Source organism: Acanthochromis polyacanthus, chromosome 12, assembly GCF_021347895.1.
Source record: "Acanthochromis polyacanthus isolate Apoly-LR-REF ecotype Palm Island chromosome 12, KAUST_Apoly_ChrSc, whole genome shotgun sequence".
NCBI classification, from domain to species: domain Eukaryota; kingdom Metazoa; phylum Chordata; class Actinopteri; family Pomacentridae; genus Acanthochromis; species Acanthochromis polyacanthus.
In genome coordinates this window covers 17,213,636-17,235,621 of record NC_067124.1, presented here as the reverse complement: position 1 = coordinate 17,235,621, position 21,986 = coordinate 17,213,636, and the positions used below count along the sequence as shown (strand labels likewise).

The 21,986-nt window shown below is 40.3% G+C and overlaps 2 protein-coding genes across 4 annotated transcripts in view; both read left to right on the top strand.

Annotated features, from left to right (window-relative positions):
• Positions 1-314: 314 nt before the first annotated feature.
• Positions 315-15,533, top strand: LOC110963357 (zinc finger protein ZFAT). 2 transcript variants are annotated; one of them, XM_022211694.2, is made up of 25 exons: positions 315-437; positions 543-573; positions 2,050-2,208; positions 2,627-2,797; positions 3,002-3,130; positions 3,322-3,435; positions 3,536-3,658; positions 3,750-3,817; positions 4,291-4,379; positions 4,555-4,620; positions 4,999-5,147; positions 5,327-5,418; positions 5,635-5,783; positions 8,552-9,365; positions 9,842-9,968; positions 10,067-10,299; positions 10,494-10,575; positions 11,161-11,280; positions 12,005-12,178; positions 12,908-12,996; positions 13,274-13,412; positions 13,632-13,738; positions 14,822-14,909; positions 15,017-15,114; positions 15,187-15,533. In XM_022211694.2, exons 2-25 carry the CDS (start codon positions 555-557, stop codon positions 15,379-15,381), a joined length of 3,594 nt encoding a protein of 1,197 aa, XP_022067386.2. In that variant the 5' UTR covers positions 315-437; positions 543-554; the 3' UTR covers positions 15,382-15,533. The 2 variants fall into 2 exon arrangements, with proteins under 2 accessions (XP_022067386.2, XP_022067385.2); XM_022211693.2 differs by having other exon boundaries at positions 3,747-3,817.
• A 992-nt stretch (positions 15,534-16,525) lies between these two features.
• The window catches only part of mtbp (MDM2 binding protein), a 44,318-nt gene continuing 38,857 nt past the window's right edge, over positions 16,526-21,986 (top strand). For both annotated transcript variants that reach the window (XM_051957164.1, XM_022211709.2), the window contains exons 1-7: positions 16,526-16,714; positions 17,059-17,142; positions 18,461-18,534; positions 19,221-19,360; positions 19,603-19,661; positions 21,037-21,181; positions 21,655-21,769. In XM_051957164.1, coding sequence (XP_051813124.1) covers positions 16,648-16,714; positions 17,059-17,142; positions 18,461-18,534; positions 19,221-19,360; positions 19,603-19,661; positions 21,037-21,181; positions 21,655-21,769 — 684 coding nt within the window. In that variant the 5' untranslated portion in view covers positions 16,526-16,647. The remainder of the gene's footprint in view (positions 16,715-17,058; positions 17,143-18,460; positions 18,535-19,220; positions 19,361-19,602; positions 19,662-21,036; positions 21,182-21,654; positions 21,770-21,986) is intronic.

Here is a 21,986-nt window from a genome sequence, read left to right as displayed (position 1 = left end):
AACACTACTTAACAGTATAATCTCTGACTTTTCTAGTCTAATTTTATTCTATCTTACTTAAGTGTTTAAAAAAATTAATGACATATTGTACATATATGTTTTGCTTTTCCATTAGGCGTTTATTCACAGCCTTTTTTTAATTGAGCAATGACTGACACTGTGAAAAGACTTACTGACTTTAAAGTCTAGTTTTAATATAAAGTACTGTGTCCGTAATCTGCAGAAGTACCATTTTAAGTTCAAGTCAACAGCGTCAGAATAAAAAGAAGACGGACTAAACTGTGATGCTTTCATTAAAACTGCTGCTGGTCCTGCAGTTCTCTGCTCCGCCGCAGTTCCGTCCTCCCGCCGCAGAGGGCGCTGTGTGCTGCAGCTTCACCGCGACGTTCTGCTTCCGCTGCCTGGACGGACGAGTGTCGCAGATTCGACAGAAAATTGTACGAACGTAAAGTAAAATTAGGCTTTAAATCTTGATTTACTGGTTATATTTAGCTACTATTTGTTTCACGGCCTTTGATAAATTCTCATTATTTGCTTTTCAGTCGGCGGAGAAGATGGAGGGACAGAAAGCAGGTCAGAGTTTTTATTAGCTTCAACTCGAATATGTCTGTCAGGTTTTCATGTTAGCTCAGGACAAACCAAAATAAACAAACTGCTGAGTTCTTGAGATGATTTAATTTTGTTTCACCATGTGGTGTAAGCTATTTTCAGACTTTATCTGTGCAGTGAAACTACGAACAGTGTGTTGCGGAGGCTTTCACGTGTTTGTTACTGAAGGCGTTAAGTTCCATCTGACTGTTATCTGGTTTCACTGTTAATCATAATCATAATAATAAGTTTTCAGACAGCATTAAACGGCGCGGACTGAGACAGAAAATGGTGATTCATTAAAAATAGGGTTTGCCAACAAGCACCTTTAATTTACTCCAGTTCATGTATTAATTGTTTTCCACAAGATCATGATAAAATGTTATTATAATACATATATTATCATTAAAGAATTTGAGGCATACCTTTGTTTTCGACTAAATAATCACTGAAAATCTGCTTTGTCTTGGGAATTTGAAGTCAGATTTCGCCTTTTTTCCATGAACAAAATTAATCTTGTAAAATACTTTGATAGAAGTGGATTGTGGAAGCACAGAAAACACACAGACACACACATTCATGTTTACATGAGGAGGAACAGATGAAAGTAACTATAACGGTCATAACAGCATTAAAAAACATATGATCATTAAAACAGCGAGTACATTAAACAGAAAACACAAAAAGGATCATAAATCACAGTCATGTATCAAATATGTATTGAGGTGATTAAAGGATGTATTAAGAAGAGATTTAAAGATTCTAAAGATGTTCCACAGTTTGGATTCTGTAACAGCAAAGGTCTGATCAGCTTTGTTTACAGGAATAACCAGCCAAGCCTCATTTATTGATGTATAAATGTTCTCCAGGTTTAAAGGTTTGTAGTGTAATTTGGAGTAAGGCTATTTAATCCTTTTAAACCGACTGACAGAATTTTAAAATCGGTGCAGAATTTTTCAGGTAGCCAGTGTGAGTTACAACATATTTCTTAGTGCTGGTTTATGTCCAGGCAGCAGCGTCGGAACCTGATTTGACAAGAATGATCAAATTTTGGAGATTTTTCAATTTTCGAGATACAGGGAAGCAATCAGCATAAAAATACTGCAGGATTTTTGGTAGATTTTTTAATGTTTCTGACTTGTTGAATTTGAAGAATTGTTATATTGTCAGATTTACAGACCATCTTTAAACATTTATCTAGAAAAATACATCCTGAACCATTTATCTTCAAACAGTATATAAGCAACAAATGGGGCAAATTCTTTCCCTCCCATTAATATTTTTCTTATATGTGCAATTATATATATAAGTTAGACATTTTTTTAAAAGGACACATCATATCTGCAGTTTCCATGTTTGTGTTGCTAGAAAGAAACACACTGCAGTCACATACAAACTACAACCAGAGAAATCTAATATTTGAGCCACTGACCTGTCACCTTTTCCCTCCTGTCTTTCCAGCTGGTTCTGTGTTCATGTGTCGGCTATGCAACCTCTTCTCTCCCAGTCGCTCCCAGCTGCAGGACCATTGTTCCCAGCTTCACCCTCAACAGGAGCCTTCAGATGACATCATCATCATGCTGCAGCCGCTCGCAGCCGAGGCTGTGGAGAGTCTGGCAGGTCAGAGCCATGAAATAACCAGGATTACTGTCACTAAATCTATAAATGTTCTATGAATCTAGAAGTTCTGTCGTAACCAGTACAACTACATTCACCCATTCAGGAGTTAATTGCACTAAAACTAAACTATTTGATGATAATGTGGAATTGTTCCTTCTGCGTATGAAGCCTTTATCCCATTCCCTTTTTTTTCCTGACATTGAGTGTGTCATAACCATATTACTTCCTTTCAGTTCTTTCCATTCCAGTACACCAGGTTCTCTTTTAATGTAAAGTTTCTTCTCTTTTCTGACTGATGTTAAACATTTAATTGTTTCAAGAATTGTCTTCTTGTTCTTTCTTGACTTAAAATGATTTATAGACATTTTTTTGACTCTTAGTATTTTAGTACATCAGGCTGTTGCTTCTCGATACACAGAGGGTCCAGTGAAACGAAAACGAGGGCGACCGAAAGGCTCTACGAAGAAGATGCGCACAGATTTGACAGAAGGCAAAGTAACCTCCTCCCACGGTCCAGAGGATAAATCTGAAAAAGAGCAAAAGAGGAACAAAGATAAAGGAGAGCGACAAAATAGCTCAGTAGAAAGTGGTACTGTCCCCTTTTACATGTGACCCATAATTCTTTTTATCCTTTTTGTCAGCTAGTAAATTTTGCTGGTAATATTTTGGACAGCTGGCTTTTGCTTCTGCCTTTTGATTGATACTTTTTACTAAAATGCTTTGCAGAAATTTATTTCTAGAGTGTTATATATGATCCCTGCATTCTGAATCTGCTTTTTTTTTTTCTGCTCAGGTAAAAGCCATAAAGACGTGTCGGGGCTGGAGTGTAGGAGCTGCCGTCGCTCTTTCAGCAACAGGAGACAAATCCTCAAACACATCTGTCTGAGAGAAGAAGACGAAGACGAGGATGAAGAGGAGATGGGTGAGAACAGAACTGTAAAATAAGGATCAGTACCAGAAAGGTCAGATGCTTTCAAAGAACAGGAAGCTGAGGTGAACTGAGGAAGCTCGTTGGAAACTATACTTAAAATAAAAAACAATTAAGTATAGTTTCTATATATTTATTGCTTTTGGCTGTTTAATTTTCTGATCAATAGAAATGATTATTTTCAGGGACTATCTCTGGTGGAGCAGAAGGTGAAGGCTGTGAGAATCTGGATCCTGGAGGAGCCGATCCAAACCAAACCAAACTAAACTCAGCGAGACCAGGACAGACGAAAGACAAAGGTGAGATCAGGACGCGGTTTCTTAAAAGTAATTCCCTCCTGAGCAGATGACTGATGGTTTCTCTGAATTTAAATCTCTTTTTTTGCCTTTGATTTTACAGATGTTGGGAACTTTAGATCCCAGAGAACCAATCGGAACCGCGTCTCTAAGGAAGGAGGTCAAGCAACAGGAAACAGAAAATCCGTTATCAGCGTCGTTCTGACAGAAGATGAAACTCTTCCAGGTCAGTCTGAGATTTCTGTTTGTTTTTTCTTTTTGTTTTGTTTTTTTAATACTAAAAACCGATATTTATAAATGCTACTTTAATTCAGCAGGTGTTTTTAAAATGGTTCCAGTAGAAGAGAGTTCTACAGAAACAGAGTCTGCAGCAGCACAGCCTCAGGTAAACAAAGGAACAACAAAGGCTCTGCCGCATTTGAAAACAGATTTCCTTGGTGTAACATTGAGCTGTCAGACGGTTTAATGCCCAGGTTTGGGGATATTTCTAACACTTCTGCCTCCAACACATCAGTAATCATAATTTAATGAAGCAGAAGCGTCTCTTTTACTATAGAGAGTTACTCAGGAAGGTGAACAGATGTTTCTGGTCACAGTTTTCATTCAGAGTTCTTTCTACTGAAGGTGTTGAGTGTTTTGTGTGTTGACACCACTGAACTGTGAAATAATAACCGGATCCTGCTAAGACACAATTACATGTTTTTTGGTAAAATAGTTGCATTTTTAGCATTTAAAAGGTGGTGATTCTGTGATAAAATGCTGATTTTTTTTGTTTGCTTTTGTCATCTTAAAGTGAACTGAATGTGTGAATGCTTGTATATTTTTGAATTTATTTATTGAATGTTTCTTTGCATCCAGCGTTCTGCCGTTTGCCAGTCTGAGTCACAGGATCTTACAAGTGAAACTGCTGCATGTGATGAAGACCCTAAAACAGACCAGGAAACAAGGTGGGGTCATGGAAAATGTCCAGTTAATAGTTGTTTCATTGTCAAAATAACTGATAATCAATAAGTTAAATATCTGACAATGAAGCCTAATATCTTACTGCTGATAATTGAATTTGTAGATGCAGCAGTGCGACCTGTTATCTGCTGATTTGATCTCTTTGTTTTCTGCTTTTAGCTCAACAACAACAACCGAAACCAGCAAAGGCTTCCAGGAATATTCTATCAAGCAAGATGCTGACAAGTACTACATGAATGATTTAAAAAAGTTTCAAAATAAATTTAGTTTTTGAAGCGCTGGAGATGAAATGCACCTCCTAATCTAGCAGAAAAGAGATGTTTGGCTTTGTGGTTCTGAGGAGTTGTTTTTGTTATAGAGCCAGTTGAAAAGTTCCTTTATTTGCAACTTTGGCAGCACAATTTATCACTGCAATAGTAGCAACGAACTGGTAATCAGTCTCCCAGTTCACAGCAGACTTGACTAACAATTAACCACTATTAATCCATATTTTTAGCTAACATTTTCCAACTGTGTATTCATATTTTTAGCCAGCAATTTCCAATTGTTTATTAATATTTTTAAGGAACAATTCTCAACAATTTATCCACATTTGTCTCCCAGTTTACAGCAGAGTCAGCTGAAGATCTTTGCCTGTGAATTCTGCAATAAGATCTTTAAGTTCAGACACTCACTGGTTGCCCACCTCAGGACTCACACTCAGGAAAAACCTTTTCAGTGTCCGCACTGCGACTACGCTTCAGCCATCAAAGGTAAATACAGACTCACCGGCGCTCAGAAGGAATGGTTTTATACTTTATGCAGAGATTTCAGCGTATTAAACATAAGACAGAGTGAGATTGTTTTAAATTGTGCCTTTTTCAGACAGCGCAGGTTGAAGTATTAACAGGAAACAGTGTGATTCTGTTTACTGACTAGATTTTCTCTTCAGCCAACCTGAATGTTCATCTGAGGAAGCACACAGGAGAGAAGTTCAGCTGTGATCAGTGTCCTTTCACCTGCCTCAGCCCTGGTCACCTCAAGGTGATGTTATGACCGTTGTACATATTTTAGTATAACTGATGTAGCTTTAGAATAGTTAGTTTTTATACACAGGCTTCAAAATACAATGTAAAGTCATTGTGTCAGTGTTAGGTTGTTGCCATCTTTTCATTCTGTTTTCTACATTAGACCAATCGGATACTTTGTCTAGAGGCTTTTTTTCTGGATGCAGCTGCAGTTCTTCTTCTCGTCATGCAGGTCCACATAGAGCGAGTCCATATGAAGGTGAAGCAACACTGCAGCTTCTGTGAGAAGAAGTACTCTGATGTGAAGAACTTGCTGAATCACATGGAGAAACGACACAACCTGAAGGACGCGGCGGTTCAGCAGAGCTACCAGCAGCTCAGGTCAGATCAGAGGCTTCCATCCTGTGAGGGGATGTGGGAAGGTTGAAGGGATTAGAGGGAAAGATGCTGCATGAGATGAGATGAGATGGATGGATTCAAGCACCGGGAAATTAGTGTGGTTTGGATCACCGATTCGGCCTGCAATTTGTGTCAAAAACATCAGTAAAAATTCACCTGAAAATCATAGAAAAAGACACTTCTGAACTCCTCTGAGAATGATGTTTATGTTTCCTTCTGTGCTCTATTTAATGATGGTTATCCGGACTTCTATTGCTGTATTTTAAACATAAAATCAATAGTGCCAGGTGACCAAATTCAAACAAACGGAAGCTTTTACATCTTCATTTAAATGGAGGGATGAGGGGTTTAGGGGCTTATACGGTAGATGCCTTGGTTCTGTTTAACTAGAAAGCCACAGTTTTAAACTTTGAAAATCTCCAAAACCTGGACATTAAGTTGGATTTTGTAGCACTTAATCATATAAAAGTGAATTTTGTTAAATATCTCTCATTCAGTTGATCTGTCAATGTTTAGGTCAGTTTTGTCAGCACTAGTTTATATTTTATTATCCCTCTATTACTTGCAGTTTCTAACAGTTTCACGTGTTAATCCAAACTGTTTCCTGAATATTGCACTAGCTTGTTTCAAATTTTATCTATTTCGCCTGCATATTTTATTTTGTTTGACTGATTATTTCATTTGTTTATCCATAATGTTAGCTAATAATTTCCTGTAGTTATTATCCCCAACTATTTATTCATATTTTTAACTATTATTTTCCTACCATTCCTTAATACTTTATGGTAATAGTGTCATTTGAATACTGTTAGCAAACAGGTTTCAGGTAACAGTTTTCAGGCGATTATCCATATTTTAGCTAATAATTTGTAACTGTTTATCCGTAGTTTTAGTTAACAATTTCCAACAGTTTTTTCATTCTTTTAGCTAACAATTTCCAGGTATTTATCCATATTTTTAGGATACTTTCAACAGTTTATCCATCCAACTGTCTTTAAGCTGTGGTAGCTCATTTAACTACTTTTTGACTTTTTATCTTGAATTCATACTCTCAACAAAAATATAAACACAACACTTTTGTTTTTGCTCCCATTTTTTATGAGATGAACTCAAAGATCTAAAACTTTTTCCACATACACAATATCACCATTTCTCTCAAATATTGTTGACAAATCTGTCTAAATCTGTGATAGTGAGCACTTCTTTCACTTAGACTGCTCACAATAAAAGGCCACTCTGAAAGGTGCAGTTTTATCACAACACAATGCCACAGATGTGGCAAGATTTGAGGGAGCGTGCAATTGGCATGCTGACAGCAGGAATGTCAACCAGAGCTGTTGCTGGTGTATTGAATGTTCATTTCTCTACCATAAGCCGTCTCCAAAGGCGTTTCAGAGAACATCAAAGAACATCCAAGAACATCACCTCATGTTGCAGCAGGATAATGCATGGCTAGCCTAGCCGCACTAGACAACCCACGGCAACAAATTTAATTCTCTGCCAGGGTGGGTCTAGTTACCCCCCATAAGGCTCGAGGCTGGATTCTCCTAAAACTGGCCGGACCAATCACCATGAAGTGTAGAGTCAGAAGGCGGGCGTAACTAAGTGACAACAGAGGCGCGACGATTCTGACAGAAACCGGCGCACAATAAACGGTTATCTTTCGACTCGGCTTTGGCCACAGCCCTTAAAGATTTGAAGCTAAAATTCAACTTGAAAGATAAACAAAGGACGGCACTGAAGTGTTTCGTTGAGAAGAAAGACATATTTGGACTTGTGCCGACGGAATATGGCAAATCCTTAATATAGCAGTTGGCTCAGCTGGTTGGGAAGCTAATGGGACTTAGCCACAATCCGCCGGCGCTTTAGGAACTCCGTCAGCCTATTCGTTGCACTGATTGGTTGTATACCTACCCAATTGCTGCAAAGTGATTTGAAAGACAACCTTTTAGCCCGCCTCCCTCCCTGTCGAACGGCCCTAGACCCTTGTGCCTTCAGAACATGGGTCTAGCGCAGCTAAGCTAATGCACGGCCCCATGTTGCAAGGATCTGTACACAATTGTTGGAAGCTGAAAACGTCCCAGTTCTTGCATGGCCAGCATACTCACCGGACATGTCACCCATTGAGCATGTTTGGGATGTTCTGGATCTGCGTATACGACAGCGTGTACCAGTTCCTGCCAATATCCAGCAGCTTCGCACAGCCATTGAAGAGGAGTGGACCCCCCCCATAAAACAAAACTGCACCTTTCAGAGTGGCCTTTTATTGTGGGCAGTCCAAGGCACACCTGTGCACTAATCATGGTGTCTAATCAGCATCTTGATATGGCACACCTGTGAGGTGGGATGGATTATCTCAGTAAAGGAGAAGTGCTCACTATCACAGATTTAGACAGATTTGTCAACAATATTTGAGAGAAATGGTGATATTGTGTATGTGGAAAAAGTTTTAGATCTTTGAGTTCATCTCATAAAAAATGGGAGCAAAAACAAAAGTGTTGTGTTTATACTTTTGTTGAGTGTATTAAATTATTGGCATCTGTGTCTTCTGCTTATTCTGAACTTTTACTGGATTTTCTGCTCAAACTCGTTCCGCTCTGCTCAGTTCTTTAACTGAATTATTCTAGTTTTATTCAGATGAGTTGATCTAAACCTTCCATGTGTCCTCTGGTTGCTGCTCTTTGTATCTGTGGTTGGGAATCATTCCTCCAACCTACTGTCCTTCTGATCTAATTCATTTGTGCATCCAGGTTAAAGACCCGTCAGGGCCTCCGGCAGCTCCTCTACCACTGCTCTACCTGTAACCGGCGCTTTAAGAACCACCTGGTGCGAGACCGCCACCTGCTGGTCCACGGGCCTCAGCGTCCCTTCGCCTGCCTGCTGTGTGACCACGTCGCCACCAAGATGGCCACCCTCGCCACTCACGTCAGGAAGCACCTGTTCCTGTACGTGTGCTGCGTATGTGACGAGAAGTTTGTCAGCTCACAGAGGCTGAAGGCTCACCTGAAGGAGTGTCACCCAGGACTGGACCAGAGCCAGGCCTTCACCGACTCCATCAACAGCAGCTTCTACGTGGTCCAACCTGGAGGAGGCATGTGGGGGAGCGAGGAGGACATGGAGAGAGGCGGGAAACCAGACCAGAGGGCAGAGCAGGAGGGTGAGGATGAACGGGTGAGAGAGGAGGGAGGAGGGAATGAAGGAGGGCAGCTGAGCGAAGAGAGGGAGGAAGATCAACCTCAGAAAGAAAGTGCAGACAAAGTTCAGGTGATAGAAGCAACAGGTTCCTCAGACAGACGAGATGAAGCAACAGACACGGAGAAGTCTCATGAAACAACAGAAACGTGCAACTCTGAAAGACCTGAAGAGAAAACAATAGACTCTGCAACTCCAGAGAGGATCCACAACTTGACGTTAGAGGACAGAACTTCAGAGGATGCTCATCCAGCTGCTGAGAACACAAACACATCTTCATCAGCAGCTTCATCATCAGGACCTGTCAACTCCTCCCAGTTTACCCGATTGCCCTCAGGCCCCCTGGTGGATGAAAGTGGACTCTCAGAAAAGGTAAGTTAAACTCAAGAATGTCAAAATCTCGACTGTATTTTCATAAAAGCTCATCATATTGGCACCAGTGGACCAATTAAATAAAAAAAATCTCTACTGTATTATTCATAAAATTGGATCCTTCAGGAAAACATGCTGATATTACTGAGGGAAAACTACCTGCAAGTTTGTTTTAGAGTTTAAAAAAGATGAGAAGTGTTTGCCGTTACTTTCAGATGGTTGGTCTGATTTACATCTTATGCTTTTTCCATTTTATATAGTTAGAAATATGTATCTTTACAGGTTTGAAGAGAAAAGTAATCCAAAATAAATATTTCATAGCTTCTCTGTTTGTTATTATATTGTAACCAGCATTTTAATCAGATTTTATTCATCTGTGTGTCTCAGATCATTTGTGTTGGATCATTTTTCGTCTTCTCCCAGACAGTTTTTGTCAATTTCAATCTCTGCTCTGACTAGTTGTGTTCTGCTGTCAGGTGTCGGAGGATTTGAATCAGAGTGCCTTCCAGCAGGTGTTTTCATCTCTTCAGAAAACTCAACTCAACATGGAGACTTTCCAGCGGCTCAGGAAGATTTACGGAGAACTGGAATGTCAATACTGTGGTGAGATGATGAAGCCTCCCAGGTTCTGCTTTGATCCATTTTTTGTTCTTTCTTTTCTTCATGTCTGCTGCTTCTGACCACATGTCCCTGGTGCTCAGGTAAACTCTTCTGGTATAAAGTCCACTATAACGTCCATGTTCGCACACACACCAAGGAGCACTCGCATTACTGCTCAAAGTGCAGCTACTCCTCCATCACCAAAAGCTCTCTGAAGCGGCACCAGATCCAGAAGCACAGCGACCTGCAGCTGCCTTGTCCCAACCCCGGCTGTAAATACACAACCCCTGATAAGTACAAGCTTCAGGCTCATCTGAGGACGCATCAGGAGCAGGTAACCGGACTGAGAAACTCACAATAATACAGAATTTCTGTTAATAAACTGTGATACACTGAGGTTTTTCAGGTGCTAATCGAATCACGTGAAAGAATGCTGCTCTTTTATTCATTATTTCTTGGAGGATGTGAAAATTGATGCTTGTTTTTCTGGGACGTGTCCTGATGTTTTCATCTTGTTGGTGTTTGCAGGGGAGGAGTGCAGCCTGTCCTGTTTGCCAGCACAGTTATCCAGAGAATCGACTTAAAAACCACATTAAAAAATCCCACCCTGGTAAAGATCACACACGAATATATCTGCAGATAAACACGAAACACACACACTAAACACAATCTCAAACCCTTCCTTTAAACTGCGCGTGAGACTTAATATTTTCTCCTTTTCTAGTCTGTACCAAATCCGTTAAAAGACTCGAACTTGGAGCCACAAAACTCATAGCTTGGCTTTAAAAACGTGTATATATTTGGTCTCTTGTTGCAGCATTTTATTATTACAGAAGATAAGCTGAGATAAATGTTATTCATCCCTCAGTTTATATTACAGATGTGGCTGGTAGAAGCAGGACAAGAATTACAAAAGTACAGTAAGGCTAAAAATAAAGATATAATAAGAGATAATAAAACAATGTACAAAGTGTGATGGATTTACAGATGGATATGTGCAGATATGACATGGATAGAACGTTATTAGTTGACTCTCTGTGATGATAAAGCATCCTGTAGATGCCGCTGTTGCTTATTCAAAGCACCACAGATTTCACCCCCACTGAAAATAAATGAACGGTTAGCCGAGTGTCCAGGTGTCGGCCGCTTTTCTAATTCTGGCCGCTGTGTGTTTGTTTGTTTCTTGCCCTGACAGATGCGCTGCCGGCTCAAGGTAAAGGGCTGATGGTGCAGCGAGCGGAGAAGTGTCCTTACTGCGACTCCTACTTCCTGAAGAACAGCAGCGACTTCCAGCAGCACATCTGGGCCCACCAAGGTGCGATAACGCAGCCGACAGCACCGACACAAACCCACAGCATCACCACTGTTTCAGCACTCTGTGGGCTGAGGGTCCATCTGTCTGTTTCCCTGCTGGCTGCCCTCCAGAAGGACGGACCAGACTGGAAGCGCAGATGTTGTAGAAGGAAGCTGTTGTTTTGGTCAAGCAGCTGGTGAAACTATGAAAACATGTTTGTTAGACTGCAAATATGTGCTTGAAACGGTTCAAGACGAACACCTCGGCTTCATCAGTCCCACAGCTTTTCTTGGGAATGAATTGTAGGTCCCTCTCGTCTTCCCCTCGGGAGCTTTTTACCTTGAAGCTTCATCTGTCCAGAGGCTGAGACAAGTTGAAAAACACTCCTGCGACCTTCAGAAACTTTATCTGCTTATCTGGTTTCTCGCTGCTTTCTGTCCAAGTTTTTGGCTGCTGTCCAGCTCAGTGGTTGCAGCAACAAAATAATCAGCTATAGAAGCTGTTTCACTATGGTGGACCATAAACCATTTCGCTGTTAAGGCGCTACAGCTGTTAGTGGTTCTGATCAGTGTGTTTTACTATCAGAATGTCAGTCCTCTTCCTTTGTCAGCTCTGCCTCACACAATTTCCTCCGTTCTTTAATAACTTACTTTGAAGGATTTTGTTGCTGCCCAGAGCTCATTCTGTCGTCTTTGCTCAGTTGTTGGTGATTTGTAAAGAGTTTGTTTTGTGTGTTTGTGTGCAGGTTTGAAGCCGTACCTCTGCAATGTTTGTGACTACGCTGGTCGCAGTCGCAGCAACCTGAAGACTCACATGAACCGACACAACACAGAGAGACGCCACCTCTGCGATCTGTGCGGGAAAAAGTTCAAATCTAAAGTCACCTTAAAGAGCCACAGACTGAGTCACACAGACGAAGGTTTGTTCATTCAGATATTACATATTTATCAGCAACATTATACGAGAGAATTAATTTGAATTGTATTCATTTCATCGGTTTCCTGCTGGCAGTGATTACAAAAAAGCCATTAGGATACAAAATGCAGGAAATAAAGAGCACATCGATGTATTGTTTTCCAAAGCAAACATTTAAAAATGCATTTGTGTTTTTAAGTTCAGGACTGCAGCAATTTTATTCAGAGAAAATGGTAAGTTCCTCCTTGATAACAAACAGCATCTGCTCAGAAACAACACTGGAAATGATGAATTAAGAAGAAATTCAAATTTTAAAAATGCATCAATGCTCATATCACCATGAAGAGACAAAATGTATCAGTTTGTGTACATTTCTGGAACAATCTGGATGCCAAAATTAGTTGAACTATGAAATTATTTCAGAAAATATACACAAAAAAGACTTTTTAATTAATGTATCAGTGTGGAGCAGTGAATGTGTTCTTGGGGGTTCTAAAGAGGTAAATAAGAAGAGGGTTTGATGCAAACAGGAAACGGTGAGATATAAGATGTAGCTGGTTGAAGTTAATAAGTTAAACTTCGTCCTACTGGTTTTCAGACATTATTTTAAAGCCCTGGTTCCTTGTTTTCATGCTGTTTTTTTAGGTTTGTGTGTTCTATTTTCTCTTTTAGCCTTTATGACAAGACTGAAATAAATCTAATAAACGAAATAAATGATTGTGTGTTTGTCCAGGGAAGCGGTTCCAGTGTTCAGAGTGCGACTTCACCTCCGTCTCTAAACCGTCTTTACTTCGACACATGGAACAACACGCTGAGTTTAAGGTCTGAACAAATGATCATCAGCTCCCAGCAACAACACGTGGAAATTCAGTTTATTATATGTCACCTGGTCAGCAGAATATCAGTTTAATGACAAAACTTTAGCAGGAAGAAATTCCCCAGGCATCTATTTTGGATAAAAAGAATCCCTTCTTCACAGACATATACTGATAAGTCTAGTCTGATTCCCAGCTGCAGATGACTGCTAACCCCATTTTCTGTTGTGCGAACTGTAACTTCATTTAATTTATGTTCTCTCTTTGTGTGTTTGTCTGTGCAGCCGTTTCGTTGCGCTCTCTGCCACTATTCCTGCAACATTGCTGGAGCTCTGAAGCGTCATTACAACGGCAAACATCCTGATCAGAAATACGAGAACGCCGGACCTGGTCTACCAAACCCTGACACTCTGAAGCAGCAAGGTTCTAAATCTGGTCTCATTCGTTTACAGACACCTTCCATCTGACTGCAGCAGGACTTAAACATTTTTAAAATATGGTTGAAATCACAGAAAAAGAACATCTTTCCTTATTCCTTTTGCTCCATAGTAGCTGCATGTTGTAAAATTGACTCTGTGGGGTTTATACACAGCGAAATATGTGCTGAACATGTTTTAACATAGTGTTTGTGTCTGTGTTCAGGTGGAATGAAGTGTCCTGAATGTGAGTTTGTTTATGGCACAAAGTGGGAGCTGAACCGCCACCTGAAGAGCAAACACAGCCTGAAGGTGGTCGAAGGCACCTGGGAGGTAAACACAGCCTCTTTCTGACATTCACGCTTTTCTGAAAGTCACAATTGTTACATTGTTCGGTCAGATCCAGATGAGAGTTGCATCCGAAATTAAATCAGCTCAGGTCTGAACTGCAGCGGTGCATTAACAAACAGAAACGTAAACTGATGGATGTGCCCTGAGTTGTATGATACAACTTTGATAAGGTGGTTTGTCCAAAAACAGGCAGCACAAAATTCCACCCTTCTCGTATTCTTTTTCCTACATTTTCACACCTATTACAAACTGGCATTTCTCCAAAAAGAAAACTTTACTGCGATGAATACAGAACAGGTCAGATTAATGAATGTAATCTCGGCTTTAAAATAAAGACAGGAGCTAAAGTTCACTTTGTTGCTGTCAGCTCTTTTGAAATGTTTCCTCTGAATTCTTTAAATACCTGTGGCATGAGACAGCAGCAGTAACTTCATAAATTACTTATAAATCTAACAGCAGGTCACATTGTGAGCCATGCCTCACCCCAGACAGATTAGAGGTCACACACACACTCACAGTTTATGAGCTGTAATTAATTTATTTGTTGCTTCCTATTTATTATTTTGTTTATTAATGTATTATTATGCACGCAAGTATGTATACCAAATATCACATGTAGTGTTGGTGGATCAGTCTGAATGAAGCCATGAGGAACATTAATGTAAAAATGACCTGAAAGACAGAATGTGTTCTCTTTAATGGGCAAATGAAGCAGCAATATTATATATTCCATGTCTACAGAAATGCATAGACTAGCTGCCCTGAAGAAAGGTTATTTTAACTCCAGAGATTTGGATACCTGTGTGTTTTAACTGTTTCTCTATACTTTTAGCTAAGAATTCCTGACCACCACACATATCCTCTCACGTTGCACTTGAATTTGCTTCTGTCTGTAATCCTTTCATTAAAATAAGTGTCAGATTTTTGAAGCTACAAACGTACGATCGAACGAACAATTTTTGAAGAAGCAAACGTGCTAGCTTGACCATGTTACCACTTGATAAAGGTTTTGTTTGCCAAAGCTCAGATTTTCACACCGTCTCTGCTTTATGTTTGAATCTGCAGGTGGAGGAGGAAGTAGAAGCTCAGTATGTGTCTGTGGAGGAAGAAGAACATCTGACTGAAGCCCCTTTAGCAGCCCTGCAGGACAACGGTACCCGCAGACACCCAGCTCCCATAAACCTGCAGAGATTATACTCATAGCTGCTCCTGTTTCTATTTATAATGACTTTAATTGAACTTTCTGTCTTTTGTGGTCAGTCGACATCCAGCAGATCACTGAATTCACATCAGAGACTCAGGATGCTGTTGCCTCCATGGTTGCCATGGCACCAGGCACGGTGACCGTCGTACAGCAGGTAAACAACGTCACATCTCCTCGCTATAAAATGTGGTTCCTGCCAGATGTTGACTCTGAGCTGCTGATGTAGTTGCAGGTTGCTGACGAGCAGGAAGTCGGCAGCAACCAGCTGATGGTTCTGAACGCAGACGGAGATTTAAACGGAGATCAGGTGATGGTGGTGGAAGATGCTCACGGCCTGGAGGCCCTGACAGTCCTCACTCAGGGAGAAAACGCTCATCATTACATTGTCTACGTCCAGGAACACACTGTAGAGATCAACTAGTGATGTTAACATCAGTAACCAATTCATCATCAGATTTATTTCATGATAATTATGAAGAAGAAGAATTAATGCAACTTTGTGGTAGAATTATGTGGCATATTTTGCACTTATCAAATATATATGAATAAAAATCTCAGTCCTGCACTTTTTAATGCACTGGAGTGGCTTCATTTTGTAAAAATCACGTCTCTGGTTTGTTACTTGTCTTGTTGTGAACATTTTTGCTGTTTGGAACAGATTTTTTGTATTATAACAAACTTGGGCGGCATGGCTCAGTGGGTAGAGTGGCCGTCTTGCAACCGAAGGGTTGCCGGTTCGATCCTCGCCCCGTCGTGTTCGAGGTGTCCCTGAGCAAGACACCTAACCCCGAATTGCTCCTGATGGGGTCGTGGTTAGTGCCTTGCATGGCAGCTTCCGCCATCAGTGTGTGTGAATGGGTGAATGTGATGTATCATGTAAAGCGCCTTGGGTACCTTGCAGGTATAGTAAAGCACTATATAAATACAGACCATTTACCATTTGTATTATGAGACAATATAATAGAGACATCAGCACAGACCTTTTTATATAAGCTTCCATAGCCTGCAGGTAGATAAAGTAGAGCAGTGTATATTAATGTACTTAATAGAATGTCAGCAAAGTTTTATATTGTAGTTCATGAAATAAATAAAAAATGTAAATATAAAGTTTCTTGTAAGTTTCTAAGCAATGCACTTAAGACCCCGCAGTGTTATTTATTGAGTTATTTTTCAAGTCATGGACGAAGCCCTATAAAAATGTACAAATAAATTCCTACTTTACTACACTATAGTAAATAATAAGGCTTATATAGAATAACCTAACTTAATAATAATAATGCCAGACACTACAGTATTATATGGTGGAACTGAACTGTTATTGGCTACAGAACTACTGATCATCAGTTGATAATTTATAATCATTTTCAAGGGGTGGGCATAATTATAGATATGACATTTTTAATATTAAAAGAGTACTAATAAAAAGCCAAAATTAAAGAAAATACATAACTTAAAATTTGGCATGGGTATGAATATTTGTGGACTCTGCTGTATCCTGTAGTTAAGTATTTGTCCAGCAGGGGGCGGCGGCGCACTTTGGTGTCTTTGAACTCCAGTTCCTGACTTTGTACAGAAGAAGAAGAACTGGTGGGAAATTTGACAGAGCGGAGGCTGGTCGTTGGTCTGAAGTCTCCGAAACGTCTCCACAAATTCTTAGAAACTGTGAATTTACGAATGTTTACCCGACATGGACCGATATGTGTTGGTTATTTCCTTTTGCCAAACTGATGAGGAGGGATTGGACTGTTTGAAATGTGAGTTTCAATCGACATCCAAACAGTTTGGTAAAGTAAACGCTGCTAAACCCAGTGTAGTTAGCTTTTAGTGTACACAATGTGTAGCCTTACAAGAACTCGTTTTCTTATAAACGCTTCAGGTTGTTCTCATGTCAAACGACTCTAAAGGCACACAAATAGTGTTTGGTTAAAGTGTTAACTGCCATGACTTTGGAGAATATGAGGTGTTAGCAACATGCGCTACTGTTGTCAACATGGATGTTTAGCTTCCTCATGCTAACACTAAAAGTACTGTTAATGTATGTTTCTGTCCTGATTAAATCTGTTTTTCAGAAGCATCACAGCTCATTTGTTCTTTGCAGGTTTGGAGCCACTAAAGCAGATTTATGACAAACTTGTGGACATCTCAGCTCAGGAGTCAGTGAGAAGCAACTCTGTGTTTCCAGGTACAGTAACTTATCACAGGAGTCACAATTAGGTTTGTTGTTTCAGCAGAGTTATAATGAGCTTACATATGCATTATCAGTCTATGTACCAAGATACAACCCTGATATACTGACAAGATATGCACAGTATGAAAAAATAGATTAAGAATCATAACAATTGTTTTACCGGGCTAAAGTGTGAAGTATTTTCTGTGATTCTTTCTTTGGAACCTAACATGTCCTCAACTTTTTGGTGCAAGTAATGAGGTTTCCTGTACCAGTCTCCCGGTATGTTGTTGTACATCATGTTAAAGGGTTCTTATAATTCCGAGTTTGGTGTTGGTCCGTGTTATTTGTTGTTGTGCATTACATATAGTAAGAAGTTAACTCCTAGAACCTTACAAATGTATAAAATCAAGTTTTAGTCAAATCATTTCATTCCAAATTTTAGAGATTGTACAATGTGACAGATGGAAAAACATAATTTTGCATCAGCACGACCTCTCTCGGCAAACAAACTGGATAAGATGTAATATTCAAGCTCAGTCTACAGAGGTGAAGGATAAAAACAGAGTAGAAGGCCAAGAAAACTGTCAATGTCCAATGAGAAGCTTTTTAGAGTCTGTTCTTTTAAAGGCTGGAAGTCTAGAAAATAACTTTTTCAGCATCTGGCAGTTTCATCTTGATGCCAAATTGAGCCCTAATGAACTCAGTGGAAGGAAAGCAAAGGCCAGAGTGAAGGTCAATGGAAATGAATCCTGTGGAGCAATGAATCAAAGTAGGGAGTGTTCTGAGCCAGCTGTCAACAATATGTAAAAAGAGAGTTACAAGAAAGAGTGTTTGTAACTCCCTGACAGGGTGGACTGAACTTCAGAGTCCACACCTGAATATTTTAGACACTGTATGAGATCATCTAGAAAAAGAAAAAAATAACACACAAAGTCCAAAGGAGAACTGCTGGTGGAAGATTCTATAATTTACATAAAGATTACTGAAGAAAACTTTAAGGCAGTCAACCCAAGAGAGTTCAAGATGTGATAAGAGCAAAAGAATGTCATTCTAAATATTGATTAAAGCCTGTTGAGGTCATTTTGTTCTGAATTGTTTAATATTGTGTACATATTCCTGCATTTTCTTGTTGGATCTTAATAAAGAGACTATAAAATACACAAATGTGCTCATTACAAGCTCGCTAAAACAGTGAACGTAATGGTGGCCAAAGACTTTTGCAAAATACTGTATGGCTAGGAATAATTGTGGATATCTTTTGCCAGTCTGGCTCCCACATAGATGCTGCTGTTATTACTTTACTAATCTGTTTCTCACTGTGTGTTTCCAGCTTGTTCTCTCAGCGGCAGCCCGTCAGCTCAGAGGTGGTACTTTGCTGTTCAGGCTTGTCTCGGAGAAACACAGGTGAGAAGATTCAACACAGCCTTAGACCTGAACATGGTGTTTGTGCTTACAGCTTTACTACATGTGTGATGCCATAGATGAGTATGGATAAGAAAAGTCTTCACAGATCTGAAAATGCTTTTTTAAGTTTTAAATAAAATACTAATTAACTATGCAGTTGTTGTCTTGTTGTGATTTCTAGTGAAATGGGAGGTAAATGTGGAGGAAGTTCTAACATTTTACACCCCTCCTCAGCTGTACACAGATAGAATGATGTATTTAAGCCAGTGCTGTTGTTGACTTCGTGTTTTCAGGCATTCTAAAAATACTCCACTGCAAATCTGCTTGTTCATCTTTGTCCTTGAACGGTGATAAGTCAAGTGTCAGGGTTTTTTTTCCTCAAAGCTACCAAAGTCATGATGTACTACAAACTGCCTGCAAAATGACAAGACACACACACCTTCACAGAAAGCTTGCAGCACGCTTTAAACACACTGTTCCTCATCCATCACATCTGTATGCCAGTGAGATGTAAATCCACTTTCACTGTCACATTGATCCTTTTTAATTGACTCGGGCTATTGGATGCAACATCTATTAAACAAATGTACAAGGATTTGACAATTGAAGCTGTATAGATACGTGTATAGAGAAACATAAGCTTGAATTTTGTTTTTCCACCTAAATGCGTGTCTCTTGTTTTGTAGTTTTGCAGCTCAGACTGGGAGGAGTTGGGACCAGGACATCAGAGAAGTGACAGTGAGGAGGAGAAACCTTCTGCTGTGGAGGAATGTCTCAGCAGTCTGGAGGCATCGGACCAAAAGGTCGATCAGGCTGCTCTGATAGAGTAAGTGACTGATGATGTTTTCTCCACCTGATGCCAAGATTAACCTCTAATTACATCTTAAAATATCAGATTTATGTTTAACCTAATATATTGTTTATGCAACTAAATCAGGAAGTTGATGTTTGAGATCATTTTGTCAGTCATAAAGATACCATGAAGAACGTATTATTCATGTGTCCCAAACAACCCAAATCTAAATGTGCCGGTTCAAACGACTTCCTCTGAATATCTTCATTGAACAGGCTGCTGGAGGAGGCTGCAGAAGGTCTACATCTGCTGTCAGACAAGCTGCCACCTCCAGGTACATCTCATTAATCCTTAGCTGACACTTCTTTACATTCAGTAGCTTCGTGCTATCATTGCATTGCTAGTTTTATTTAACTGTGGGCTCATTAGGGCGGTTGCAAAACTCATTTCAGTTTATTTGAATTACACAGCTTTAATCTTTTTGTTGCTGAGTCCTAAATGCTGCCAGACACTAGCCTAGCCGCGCTAGACAACCCACGGCAACGAATTTAATTCTCTGCCAGGGTGGGTCTAGTTACCCTCCATGAGGCTCGAGGCTGGATTCTCCTAAAACTGGCCGGACCAATCACCATGAAGTGTAGAGTCAGAAGGCGGGCGTAACTAAGTGACGACAGAGGCGCGACGATTCTGACAGAAACAACCGGCGCACAATAAACAGTTACCTTTCGACTCGGCTTTGGCCACAGCCCTTAAAGATTTGAAGCTAAAATTCAACTTGAAAGATAAACAAAGGACGGCACTGAAGTGTTTCATTGAGAAGAAAGACGTATTTGGACTTATGCCGACGGGATATGGCAAATCCTTAATATACCAGTTGGCTCAGCTGGTTGGGAAGCTAATGGGACTTAGCCACAATCCGCCGGCGCTCTAGGAACTACGTCAGCCTATTCGTTGCGCTGATTGGTTGTATACCTACCCAATTGCTGCAGAGTGATTTGAAAGACAACCTTTTAGCCCGCCTCCCTCCCTGTCGAGCGGCCCTAGACCCTTGTGCCTTCAGAACATGGGTCTAGCGCGGCTAGGCTAGCCAAACACTACTTCTGAGAGGATTCCTGTTTTTATGCTCATGTCTATAGCACGGCTCGTCTGTTGCTTCCAGAGCAGAGCAGCGATTGTCTAGTTTACTGATAGAGAAAAGTTTAGAGCCCAGAGCACTCCCTCAAGAGAGAATTTTGTCTTAGCAGTAAGCTGCCAATAAGAAGGAATTAAAACTTCTCCACTGTGTTATAAGAGCCCGATTTCAAGCAATTAGTTTCTGAAAATCCGCCTGCTGTGTGGAAAAAGTTTCTGTACTTCTGTGCTGCATAAATATGCGCTCACCACTGAGAAAATGCTCCGACTTCTTTTTCTAACAAGTCTCCCACCTGAAGTGATGTTTCACTCTGTTTAAAGAACATTTCTCGGCTCACCACCTCCACGGGGAGCGGTTACTCTCAAACATTAGGTGGCCTGAGGAGCTGGAGCCACCACTGACTGAAAGTTTGAGCTGAAAACAAGCGATTCCGCCGACTTGTTAAAAAGATGGTGTTGATGTGTTGACCAGCCGACTCCTCTTGAAATCCTACAGAGATGAATGTGGGGACAAAACAAGCTGGAGGGGGAGGACAGAAACTCTAATTAAGTCCTCTTTGGATTGCTTCCTCCCTCAGGTAAAGCCTTGTTGGACGTTCTGGTGCTGGGTTCTGCTGAACAGCCTCCGCCTGTTAAAGACCTGCTGCCTCTGCTGGGAGCCTTAAAACACATGTCCTGCTGGCACGCTGCGAACATCAACATCGTCACACCGCACACTGCCGGGTGAGGGCATGAAAAATACACGGGTTATGATTTTAAGGATCTTTAATCTCATATACTACAGATTAAGCCACTTGATTAACAGTATTTCAGTTTGTTAAATGGAAATAGTGAAAGTATTCACGTGAAAACATTCAAGTTATATGTGCTTTTGTTTTGAACAGTGTTGTGTTATCCGAAAAAAATAGTGCAGTTGTCAGTTTATTTTTTGAATGAAATGCTTCCAGTTTCCCACTAGAGGGAGTCAGATGAATAAATATGAGCCTGCGTCCACTTGAAGTAATGGATGAGAACTCCAGTAACATTTAAGCAGAAGCAGGCTTAATGACAAAGTAACAACAGAACACAATCCCTCAGGTTTGTATTGCTGCTATGCTTGTTTTTTGTGGCTAAACTGAAGATTGGTGGCATGAATCAGAGCTCGGAGAATAAAGTCAGCTCAGGTCACTGAAACATCCTTGTTTTTCCTCTTTCAGATGGCAGAAAGTAGCTTCCTCCCTGAGCGCTGGTGTGGTCCAACCTGATGGCCTTGACAGCTGCATCGACCACAGGGAGACGTGGAGGGGAGGCCTGGTCATCAGAGAGAGGAAGGTACGGGTTCAGTCTGAATGTCTCTGCAGTAGAGCTGCAACAAATAATTCATCAGTTGTTTACTGTCAAACTAATTGTCAGCTGTTTTGATAATTAATGAATCATGTTAACTAAATGTTTTGAGAAAATTAAGCCTAATAATATAATATAATAATAATAATAATAATAATAATAATTCTCTAATTCAGCTTCTGTAATTTGCATGTTTTCATTTTTT